The following is a 13,029-nucleotide window of genomic DNA, read 5'->3' as shown; positions in this document are numbered from 1 at the left end:
TTGCAGTAACTTGTGACAGCAACAACAGGAAACTCACACAAAGACACAGGCGATGCCAACCTCACGGAATACATAACTAAAGCAGCGGTTCCCACATTATAAAAAGTTTCCTCCTTCACCCTTTCTTTGCTTTAAAGTAGCGCTTCCCAGAGACCTGCTGGTGGCACCGGGGGATGTTTAGCAGGTAACTGGACGACGGTTTACAGTAACCCTTATAGTTTTGCACTTATTGTCATGCACCTTAAAAAATAATAAACACATACCCAATGTATAATTTCAAGGATATTAGTATAAAAGTGAAGGCGAACATTTTAAATATCAAAGCAATTTACAGCGGATTTAAAGAAAACTCTTAGGTACGTAGCGGTCCAAGTGGAACACGGGGCCGGCTGTTCTGAGGTTCGCGTGGTGCTGCCCACTTTCCAAGCCGATCCTGCATCCGCTCGGCAATATCCTTTGGATAAATTCCTCTTCTGCTTACATAAGACGGGACCACCCCTTTTTGGTGCATCTAAGCACATCCACTGGTACAGACAGTAGCATGGAGTTTCCCTTTTCATCAACTGACTTAAGTTAAATAAAAAAGGCAACTCAATCTGCAGATTAGGGCAGGTGATATGTAGCCGAGGGAACCCCAGTTTGGATGGTGGGGCTGCCATTCAGGTCCCCCCATTGAGCGGCCCCTTCCCTGTGCAAGCTCCCCCCACGTCATGGGTCTAACAAGCCGCATCTTTTTCTACTTCTGCCTGTTCAATTCTCCCCTCCTGTCTATCCACCCTCTCCCGAAACAGTCGAAAAGGCTGGCTGAGGAAACTCAAGTGCGGTGTTTACCATAGATGTGGCCAACAGACCGGGATCAAAGCGGTTCTCCTAGAAGCCTCAGAACAAATGGGCTGGCCACCAGGACTCCGCAGAACTCCGGACCATGGGGCTAATCTCCCTCACTTTCATTCTCCTTCAGGTTCCCACTGAAGAACTATTTGCATACGTAAATTCACCCTCTGTTAATTAACACATTCACTTTTATTTGCATAATCAATGCTAATTGTATGGGTTAATTAAACTTTATATGCATTTGATTCACAAGATTTCCTTTGGCCTCTGATCTCCTGCTTATAACAAGGGACCCACCAACACATTTTTTTTTCCTGGCCATTTTTTCACAATTTCAAAGATTTAGACACCCAACCCTCACCCCCCAACCTCACTCCCAAATGCACTAAAAATCCTTCTTGGGGTAATGAGGGTGAGGCTTGGTGTTTGAGTCAGTAACTTGTTCAGGACACTAGATGTTTTTGCTCTTTTGTGGTTACATATTAAAGGAAGGACAAAAGAACAGGGTGTGTCTAAACAGAGCAGAGAATTCACAGAATTTTTCATGGCAGCCTTGTGGCATTTACTTAAGAAAATGTGTCCAATAAATGGAACATTTCTTCCCTTAATACCAACCCCTTCAGGAAAACACGCTGACAGAATATACCAAGACCCCAGGAAAATAATTTTGCTTTTTGATTCTAAAAAGCTACCCTAAGGAATAAAAGAAGTGGGCAAAGATTGATATGGAAGGTGGTTTACTGTTGTATTATCTACATGAATATAACTTGGGAGCAACCTACATGTTCAAAAATACACAATGGTTATTTATATTGTGCTAAATACATCTGATAGGATATTATAAAGTTATTAAAATGTTTTTCAGAATATTCAATGTCAAGAGAAACTGTTTCCAATATAAGTGAAAATAAGAGTCCTAGAAATCTGGATGTATGTGGCGATACCAAATTTGTAAAACAATCTACTATACATTTGTTTACTATATATCAATGTTACATATGCATAAAATCCTGAAAGGAAATAAACCAATATGTTTGCCATGGGTTACCCTGGAGTAGTAGGGATATTCGTGTATGATCTAAGTTTTTCCCCCTCACATAACTCTGTTTTCCAAATATTCCAAAATTAGCGTATATCTCTTTTATAACCAGAAAACAATCATTTCAAATAATCATCCAGGATGTGTACAGGGACTGTCACATAGCACGTTTCTAACCTCAACCCTATCCCATTACTGCCCCAACTGCCCCCTCCTTTCCTCAAATTCCTCTCACTGAGGACAAAACCTAACCCTTTATGCAAACATGAGCGCTTTGCAACAAAGTTTCTGCTGATTATCTAGGAAGGGCAAAGCCCCCCGTAAATAAACTTGGGTGTGGAGAATACATGAGGCTTGGCAGAGCAGAGGCGACACCACGCTGCCCCAGAGCCCACGACCACAGGACCGCCCTGCCCTGCTATGTGTGGCCAGATGGCACCACCCTGGTGCAGGTGCCTACAGGTTTCCGGGCTGTGGGTTTCATAGCTCCGCTAAGCAGCGATTCATGTGCGTCTAAGTCCAGACTCTCAGGCAGTGACCAGGCCCCGGAGCCGCAGGTGGCCGGGGACAGGCCCACTTACCTGTTACGTGCGCTCGGCCCCAGGCGCTGGCAGGCCACGGTGGCGGTGACGTGCTTCCCGCCGCTGCCCAGCTCCTGCTGGACGCCCCACTGCCGAGGCTCGCTGGTCTGAGCGCCCAGAATGTTCACGCCCTTCTTCACCTTGGCTCTGCGGGGATGAAGATGGGCGAGAGAGAGCCACAGGGTTAACGACTTGCCCTTTCCCCACGTGCCCGAGCTCCACCAAGCTGCCTTCGTTACTTTCTTTTTTGCTTTTGCACTTTTTTCGTATCTGGTGATGGGCAGACAAGGCACACCTGATGGTGGAAATGCCGACACTGCGGCAGATGGGAGTGGGATTTGCCACAAACCTTGCCGTCCCGGTCAGAGGGCAAGAAGAAGGGGCCCCTGGGACAGTCCCCAGACCAAGAGGTCACACCACAAATTGGCTGAGGCCACACACTCAGCCTGCCTAGGTTAGCCGTTCTCCACCAGGGGCATCTGTGCCCTGCAGGGGACATCTGGCAATGTCTAGGGGCGCTTTTGTTTGTCACAATTGAGTGTGGAGTGCTGTCATCCAGTGGACAGTGGCTTTGGATGGGGCTAAACAGCCTACACTGCATAGAAGTGGCCAGTCCAAAGTGTCCCTAGTGCTAAGGGAGAGAATCTCGGGTCTGGGTTTACACTCTAGTTTCACTACTTTCTCAGCTGTGTGACGCTGGGCCAGCTATAATTTCTCCATGCCCCACTTCCCGCCACTGTAATGACAATAATAGCCTCCATTATAAAGCCGTCGTAATGGATATAAAGAGACTGGAACAGTATCAGGCACATGATTCTTAATAAGTGTTAGCTAATGTTACATTACTCCAGGGACGCCCCCAACCTGCTTCATGTAACTTGCCTGGCACACACTCCAAAAGTGAAATTAAGTCAAGGACCACTCAGCCTTTCTAAACTTCAGTTTTCTCATCAATAAACTGATGAGAGAAGTGGCAGATTGAGCACAGACATCTACCTAGACTCTCTTCCCGAATCCCGCCCCCAGGAGAGTAGAGGAAAACTGACTTTAAAGGCACAAACCCCTCGTGGGGAGAGGAGCAGATGTTGGAGGCTGGAAAGCAGGAGCACAGTGGTGACGTGAGTTAGCAGGTGACACGCGTTAGCAGAACGCCAGCAGTCGTCAGCTGTCCGTGAGAGAAGCTGAGAACCAACGCGGTTTACACTGTGGAATCCCCCCGACTCTGCGATTGGGGTACCAACCGCCTCCACAAGTGGGAGTACATGAGGACTAAAATAAAGAGCTAAAAGCATGTTTACGAAGCAGCCAGATGCAGATGTACTTTGACTTCCAGGACTCCATCGCTGGCACAGGGCATCAGGGAGAGTTGAGAATTGGGTACCGTACTGAACACAGAGAGACTTCGTGACCCCATATATATATATATAATATATGTATTATACATGTATAATATATATGTAAATGAATACCCAGGAGGAAGAAAAATAAGCCCTTGAAAATTAAAAATATTATAGCAGAAATGGAAAGCCAGAGGAATGGTTGAAGGATAAATCATTTGTGGAAATCTTCTAGGAAGAATAGAAAAGACAGAAATAGAAGATAGGATAAAAGATAAACTCAGAGAATGACTTTGAGGTTTGATATGTAAACAACAGGGGAAAAAACAGAGAAAAGACAGAGGTGGAATGATCAATGAAATAATGCAAGAAAATTTCCCCAAATGAAAGGATACGAGTTTTCAGATTGGAAGAGCCCACTCCGTGATCAGTACAATGGATAAGAACAGACTCACACGGAACCACACGATCGATACATTTCAGAACATTGGGTACATCGAAGTGAATTCTACAATCCTCCAGAGAGGAAAAAAACTATCAAGCAATCATAATGGATTCAGAATTCATAACTGCCACTTTGGAAACTCGAAGATAACGAAAAATATCCTGAATATTCTAAAGGGAAATGATTTCCAACCTAGACTACAGTATCTGGTCTAATTATGAATTCAATGTTTCCACACATGTGAGTTCTAAAAAAAATTCACCCCTTCCGCCCATGCTTGAGAAACTAGGTAAGGACTTGCTCCAGCAAAGCAGAACAGAAACTAGGAAGAAGACACGAGATAAGGGGAACAGAGGTCCAATCCAGGTGAGAGGAACCCCGGTTGATGTGAATAGAAGTCTCAGGATAGCAACAGAGCATGAGGCGTAAGGAGAATTCTGGCAACGACGTCTCCAGGAAACTGAAATTTTCCTAATAAATGTGAAGCGAACGACTGTTTTGTGAGGATATTCAGACAACTCGTGGAGAACCTGGAAATAAATATGAGCTAAATCCACAGAAAATCAAGAAAAGAGTAAAACCAAACTGGTTTTAATTCTGAAGATAATAACTCATTAGGCAGAAAAGGAAAAATAATCATAATTTAATACTGGGTTTTACTGTAATTAGCATATGCATTTATATTTTAAGCGCTGAATACGAATCTAGACCAAATGTTACTATACTGGAAGGGTGCACAGATAAAAAGGAGGGCACTTACTGCGGGAGAAAAGAGAGACATATCCTGACTCTGCATAGTGGGAAATTACAGATATTGCCTAAAACTCAAAAAAAAAAAAAATTAAGAAATATTGACATCAATGTGTCACTTTATGATATGGATGTGAATACCAGAGGAGGACAGGATTTTGCCTCTGTGCACGGAGAAAGACAGCAACAGGGAGCAGAGGACTGCAGCATTATTTTAAATAACTTTGTATTTTTAAATAGTTTAATGATTTGAGAGTACCAAGAAGTTGCAAAAAAAAAAAAAAAAAATTACAAGCTTCCCATATACCCTTCACCCGGTTTCCTGCAAATGATAATATTATGCATAATCAAGGTTCACTGCCAAAGTCAGGAAATTGATGTTGAATAATACTATTAGCTCAAGCATGTGAACTAAAGTAAAACCTTAAGCCCCCCTCCCAGATGACTTAATGGACCCCCTCTTGGCCATGAGGTCCCCAGAAATACCCGAAAGCTGAGCTGCTGGCCATGAGAAGGGAGGTCAGTCATGTCCCCGCCCCACTTCTTGGAGATGTCTTTTGCGACTCACTAACAGGCCTAAAGCCATACAAGGCAAAGCTTGAACGGCACCTGCAGGTCATCAATTTGCTTAACAGATCACTTGAGTCTGAGTATCCGTCCAGTGGCTTGTCTCTGATAACAGACATCCTTATCTTAAAAGATTCCAAGCCTTTTAACAAAGCTTCCTTTCTTTAACCAATCACAAATCAGAGTCTTTAAAGCCACCTATAACCTGTAAGCCCCTGCCTGGAAGTGCCCGGCCTTTTCGGGCCAAACCGATGCGCACCTTCCAGGTACTGATTTATGACTTTACGCGTAATTCCTGTCTCCCTGTAATGTATGGAACCAAGCTGTGACCCAGCCACGGCGAGACCCCTTGCTCAAGGCTTCCTATGCATGTGGCTCTCTGGCCCACAGTCACACACATTCAGCTCCGGATCATCCTCTGCTCATTATTTTACAGAGAGTGGGTTCTTTTCCATTGACAGGTACAGGCCTTATTTAGGTTTCATTTGTTTTCACATGAGCTTTTTTTGTGTATCGTTCTATGAAATTATGTCACCCATGCAGATGGGAACAACCGTCACCACAATCGCCATGTGACATTGTTCCAGCCTCTCAAAGCAGCTCTCTGTTCCTGGCGGCAGCCACACCCTCCCCAACCCCAACCCCTGGCAAACACTGGTCTGTTCTCTACCATTACAATTTTGCCTCTTCGAGAATGCCATGTATAGTTTTTTGGTCAACAAATTCTGCGGGGCCATTTGACTTCTTAAATTATATGCAAGGTTATATCTTATGAAAATAACAGCTTAACAAATTATACACACACACACACACACACACACACACACACACACACACACACACTCCTCTCCTGCTGACCTGCCAGAGGGAAAGAGGTAAATCCTTGTGAATGGTTAAAAGGCAGACTCAGCTGAGAAATGCAATGACTAAATGGTCACCAGGAGGGAACCAAGGGGCTGGGAGGTGGTGACAAACCACATTGTCACCTGCCAAATTAGGGTATGCAAATTAGCATCAACCTGCACAGCAGCAAAAGTATATCAGCCACGGCAATATCAGCCACAGCAGCCACCTTCTCCCTTAGAAACTTCTCCTGAGTCTTGCATTAAAATGATTTGCTAAACATACCTAACACACGTGATGCCAGGAACACGAGGAGGTCAGGGTGTGCCGGTAGGACAAAGATTAAAGACACATTAGCCTGCAAAAGCCCCCACCACTGTTGTGGCAGGTAAAAGAGACACCCCAGTCAGTCTTCACAGCCCGGACACCTTCTACCTCTGCTGCGGGAAATGCCTCATGCGATGTGACTTTGCTTGAAATTGGCTTTTGCTGCACGTGGATTTTGCTCAAGATTCCAGATTCCACTGAAGCTACCAATTGTCCTTTCCACTTAGGAGTCTGTGCAGATAGAGGGATTCTCACCGGCGGTGCACTGGTTGGTTTCATCTCTGCGTCAGGTGGGAGAATGAATCCCTGAGGCATAGGGTTTAAAAGGCTGATTTTGTTAACTAGGCATGTTCTTTCATGAAGGCAATCATTTTCCTACTTATTGCAAGGAACTGGTTATTGCAGGAGTTCGGGTCCCCAAACCAGAAGTTTTGCAACGAGAGTCAGCACTAAACAAACAAACAGACACCAGGGGGACGGGAAGACAAACCTTGAGGAATCCTGGCTTCAGGAGGGAGGCCAGGCAAGCCGGCCAGGGGCACCACAGAGGCTGCCCTTACTCAGTGTGGCTGCGGGGAGGGGAGGCCGGAGAGGTGGGTGGGCGGGGTGCAGACCCCCCTCGGGAGGGTGATGCAGGTGCAGTTCTCTGTCACCATCTGCTTCATGCAGGAAGACCTCAGTTAGTGAGGCTGCTTCTGCTAATACTCCTAGAGGTGACTTTGAGTTCACAGACAGAGCCCCGAATAACAGTGACACTGTCATTTTTCACTTTCTGCATCAGTATGTACGGGGCACCTCCTGTCCCCGGCACTGCGGCCAACTTGGTGCAGCTTCCAGTCCTGTCTGCGGTGCCCGAGCAGGGCTCGTGCCAACTGCACGGTGCATTGATAGTGGATGGATGCTCCTGTTCAGGTCTTCAGCGGTTAAAAACAAAACAATGAAAAAAAAATTGTTCCCTTTTTTCAAAATATGCTTGGCTTGGGTGTAACGGGGATGATTAAGTGCTCCTTAAGGAAAATCAATGTTCAGTACAAATTTTGAACACAGGAAGCTTAATTTCCATTCTGCAAGCCTTCCGTCTCAGGGTCAGCTAGAAGCTCCTTGGGAAACGCTCTGTCTACATGCATCTCGGGTCTGCCGGTGTACAAGCACCTGTGTGCCATGAGGGGTTGGGTGTGTGTCTCGGGGGTAGGTGCCACTCGGTCTCTGGCCCCAGTAGGGCTGTCCGCTCAGGGCCTGAATCTGATCCTCAGAGTATGTTTAAAGGGAAAATATAATTAGCTATTGTTATGGGCTAAGCTCCCCCTTTGCAATTCATATGTCGAAACCCCAGCACTCAGCACTTCAGAATGTGATTTTGTATGGAGACAGGGTCTCTACAAGGTAATCAAGTTAAAATGAGGTCATTAGGGTGGACCCAATCCAATAGGACTGGTGTCGTTACAAAAAGGGGAAATTTGGAGACAGACACCACTCAGGGAGAACGCCACCGTGAACTTGAAGATGTCCATGTACAAGCCAAGGAGAGAGGCCTGGGACGGGTGACATGCCCCTCAGCCTCCAGAAGGAACCAGCCCGGCCAACACCTTGATCTTGGACTTCCAGCCTCCAGAACTGTGAGAGAAGTTTCTGTTGTTTAAGCATCTAGTCCCCAACCCCCAGGCCACGGGCTATTAGGAACTGGGCTGCACAGCAGGAGGTGAGTGGGGGGCCAGCCAGGGAATCTTCATCTGTGTTGACAGCCGCTCCCCAACACTCGCATCACTGCCTGAGCCCCGCCTCCTGTCAGATCAGTGGCGGCATTAGATTCTGCACTGTGGTGAGTTGTATAATTGTTTCATTATATGTTACAATGTAATAATAATACAAATAAAGTGCACAATAAATGTAATGCACTTGAATCATCCCGAAACCATCCCCCACCCCACCCCCATGATCCATGGAAAACCTGTCTTCCATGAAACCGGTCCCAGGTGCCAAAAACAGAGGAAGCCCCTCAGTCTGCGATACTTTGTTACAGCAGGGCTACAAAATTGATACAGTTGCCAACATGAAAATAAAGAAGTCAGCAGTAACTGTAGCAGCCCACTGCTGGCCCGGCCCCTTCGGAGGAGGAGCTGCCGTGAAGCAGACTCATCACAGCCCCGAACAAGCAGATTTCACGTCCCACTGCATTTAGCCTGTCAGTCCGGCGCTTTCCGCCAACATCGCTCTGGGCACTGCGGCAGGAAAGCCTCCCGTTCCACACGCCTAACAGCTTCTGCAGCTGATAAGAGGAGCAGCGGGCCCTTTGCAAGCGGCACATGCCACGTAGGAAGGCATAATACACCCATGTTTGCCCTTCCGCTAGAATAAGACTCAGAAATTCATATCCACATCCACCCACTGACCTGACAGCGGCTCTACAAAGCTGCCTCCTATAAAGGAAGAGGGATGCAGGTTTTGAGTATTTCAAGACACTTAAGAGAAAACAAACATTTGTCCAGGAGCAACTCAAATGGCACAGGGTCGTTGCTGCTCTGATGATCTCATTCAGTCCGTGTGGTCACCCTGGGCACTGGGGGCTGGTGAGGGGCCCTTGCAGGTCAGATGAATGTCCAATACCCACTTGGTTGCTCCAGGCTCACTCAAGTTCTACAGGCAAATCATTGGTGTATCCACACCCTCTGTGATATAACTTACTTAATTTTTTTCTTTAATTTAGCTACCCCACTCTTGTTTTAATCTAGAAACGTTATTTTAAAAAGCAACTATAAATGACTCTCTATATAATAATTTTTTTTAAAAACCCTTTCTTTTTGTAAATACACATTGAAGTAAATAGAAGGCAGTACAAATAAAAAAATTTGTTCATGAGCCTCATAAAAGAACATCTCTTGCTGCTAGCATGTATACACACTCTGCCAAGCACTGATATTCATATAATTTAAAACACGCAGTTTCCTTATATAAATGCAACTTTGTATATACGATTCTTGAAAACAGGGGAGGGAAGGTAACCAGCAGGGCCCTGGGTAGTAAAAATACTGAAAAGTATTGAAGATGCTTGTCCTTGGGTTTTGTTCTTAACAGTGTGCACTGGTTTCCATCTCACCATCTGCCACCAGGAACCCCATGGACACAGTCATCTTACTGCACCAGCAACTTTCTGAAATGGGAACAGCCGAGTGGCCTGGGGGTGGGGGGGACAGTGTCCTTCCCAGGCTAGAACCCAGTCTCCGCCCATTTGTGCCATCCCTCTCTGATCTTTCCTGGACTACCAGTCAGGGCAGGCTTGCTGCTCACGTGGAAGGCTGTGGAGGTCCCAGGAGATGGGGAGGGACCGACCAGTTCCAAGGCCACAAAAGAAGCTCCAGTGGTCACCACTGCAATCTCCTAAACCAAGTCCTGAGTAAATGCATGTGTGTGAGCATGTACTTGGGTGTACATGTGCATGTGCATGTGCGTGTGCGTGTGTGTGGGTGTGCGTGCAAAGCCACCGGAACCCAGCTCTTTTCCCTGCCTATAGAGGCCCCTGGTCTCCAACTGGCCAAGATGAGCAGCTGCAGCTGGTCCACCAGGAACAAACTCCTCACCTGTTCCAGGTGGGCTGTGAAGACAGCTGCAAACCCTTTCCCAATTGAGCGGTGCTTTTCCCCTTCTGTTTAGCTGATCAAACACTGACTCCTTGTGGCCAATACCTTTCCCTGCCTTGAATTTGCTTTGATCCTGGGCGCTGATGGAAACACATCCAACGTCTGAAGTGAGGGCTGGAGCTCAGAGGAAAGTAGGATTTCCTAAGCACCATCGCCACTTCAAACTCTATTATTTTATTTAATTTATTTTTTTTACCTGTTCTTCTGGTCCTGGGCAAGGAGCTACTCCCTCTAGTGCAAACTTTGGCACAAAGAATGTCCATTCATAAAACAAACACCGATGTTTTGCGTTCATAGCTTTGCTCCTACGACCTCCCAATTGCACCTCCCCACCCCTACCGTCCTCTTCCTTCTTGGAAACTTCAGGCTGATCAGCACGAATTTATTTAATTTCTGATGTGCTGGCTGTTACATTTTCAGGAGTTTTGCAAGCTAGCGGTTAAATACAGCAATTAGGCAAGTATAAATTGTATCAGCATACAAATTGAATAACCCATATTAGAAACAAAGGTAATAAATACTCAAAACCCATCACTTCCAAATTATTTTATTACAGGTTGCTATGACCTGTGCTCTGAGGTTGCTTGTGTGTGTGTCTGCAGGGAGGAGATGCTCCATAGTGCAGGGCCACAGTCTGTGTTCCGTGACAGACACGGGTAGTCTGAAACTGGCTGTAGGGAGAGTATTTATGCCACTGAAATTGGCAAGCACCACAAATCAATGCCCTTTCCCTCCAGAGAGCCCTCTGTTCAACATATACCAGCACACCACGGGGGAAGAGCCCACTGGACCACTGTCGTAGGGATGACACAAGAAATTGTCCCCAGCATCTTGCATGGCAGTGACTGCTTTGCTGCATCTAATCACTGTCAGTCCGACGCACGGTCTTCGTCTGCAAGAAGGGTCTCCACCTGTAGATTCCCTGCCCTAAATCTACTTCCTGGCTTTCTTTGTGCTACTCCGTGCTTTGGGAGGCTGACCTCTAACAATAGAACCACTCAGCGACTCCCTTTCCTTCTGGCTCCAGTGGAGTTTGACCAAATATCAGATTGAAGGGCAAGAGGAGAGGTTTTAAAAAAACGTAACCATCTTGCCATTATCCTACCTAACGACATTAATAGCTTTCTCATAAAAATGTCTCTGATCATCTCCAAGACATTGTTCTATGTAACTGATTTCATCCCACCAGAATCCAGACAGGGTTTATGCATAGCATCTGGTTATGTTCTTACGTCTCTCGTATTCTATTAATAGTATCTCCCCCTTTTTTGTGAAATTAATATTTTTTTGAGATATGAAGTCGTTTGTCTTGTAGAATATCCCCATTCTGGATTGGTCTGATTGTGTCCTTGAATTGTCATTTAATTTGTTCTTTTATCCCCTGTTTTCCTTTTACACCGGTTGTTAGATCTAGAAATGCCATCACACCCAGGTTGAATCCTCAGGCAAGAACACTTCTGCGTGCCACTCTCTCTTCCCTATTCTACACGTGCCGAGTTCAGACTGGGCCAACTTGCATGAAACTATTTCGATACAAACTATTTCCGAGATGAATAGTGCTATAACAGATGAGTGCTCCACAGGGCCAGATAGATAACACAGGCCCGCTGGCAACGCTGGTTAGACACCAGCTCGGGACGCCTATAAGAAGATGTGCAATTCTGGAAAGGGTCAAAATGCAAAGTGAATCTTTAGCCTTGGAACTAAAATCCCTGCAGAGTCTGCCTGTGCCTTTGCATATTTCTTGGAAGTCAGAGAGAGCAATCCCTACGCCCCAGGGATTTAATAATAAACAGAGTGTGAGGCCAACAGGAGGAAACCCAGTGAAACCAATGAGCTTTACATAGCACCTCTTTTCTGATACCTGGGGCCAGACGCTGAAAACAGAGAGTGGGGAGGAGACTTGGCAAAAGGCAGAGCCCACATGCGATGTCAGGGGGGCGGTTTCCAGATGTCACAGCAGAGACCTGCAGGGCGGACACTCGAGGTGTTGAACTAACTCCCGACTCATTCTTCCTTGCTGGTACTCTTAGATTTTTTTCAGATTGTGGAGGCCAAGTACTTCAAGTGAGCCTGGCCCCCTTCCTGCCCCCTAGGGAAGGAACCTTGATGAGTGCACAACACATCTGTGATCCCACTCCCCTACCAGTGATCGACTCAGAAATGCCATGGGACAGAATTTTGGCCAATGATAATGGAGGCTTAGTCTGCCGGGCCGTAAGACTGCTGGGAACAGTTTCCTTGAACGTAAAAGGCAGAAGGAAGGCATCCCTTTTTCCTTTTAGCCCAGGAATGCACCTTGTGAAGATGTGAGGCACGGAGCTGCAGCAGCCCCTGGGGGACTTTGAGGGAACAGGTATGAGGACAAAGGCTGCCAAGGTCAGGATGAAAGAGGGGAAAAAGGGAAGAATCCAGTCCTTGAGGGCACTGGGGAGCCCTGAGCTAACCAGCCCCGGGAGCATCACCCTTCACACCCACTGTGGCATGATTTAATAAAGCCATCTGCTGGCGGAAGCATTCTTCCAGCCCCCTCCTTCTTTCTGAGCTGCGACACCTCTCCGACCCCAAGCACAAGGACTCCCAGCCACCGGACCCCAGGGAGGGAGGTGCCAGCAGGGACACCTGGGTATGTGAACCCCGTCCCAACTTCCTCTCTTTCTGAGCTATTATG

General features: G+C 46.5%; 1 protein-coding gene across 1 annotated transcript in view; it reads right to left on the bottom strand.

Moving 5' to 3' along the window:
* The window catches only part of TMEM132C (transmembrane protein 132C), a 119,481-nt gene that overhangs the window by 69,530 nt on the left and 36,922 nt on the right, over positions 1 to 13,029 (bottom strand). Inside the window, 1 exon segment of the mRNA XM_045534726.1 lies at positions 2,455 to 2,601. Coding sequence (XP_045390682.1) covers positions 2,455 to 2,601 — 147 coding nt within the window.

The sequence above is a fragment of the Lemur catta genome, chromosome 21, assembly GCF_020740605.2.
Source record: "Lemur catta isolate mLemCat1 chromosome 21, mLemCat1.pri, whole genome shotgun sequence".
Taxonomy (NCBI): Eukaryota; Metazoa; Chordata; class Mammalia; order Primates; family Lemuridae; genus Lemur; species Lemur catta.
The sequence above is the reverse complement of the archived record's forward strand: the minus strand, read 5'-3'. Positions and strand labels throughout refer to the sequence as shown.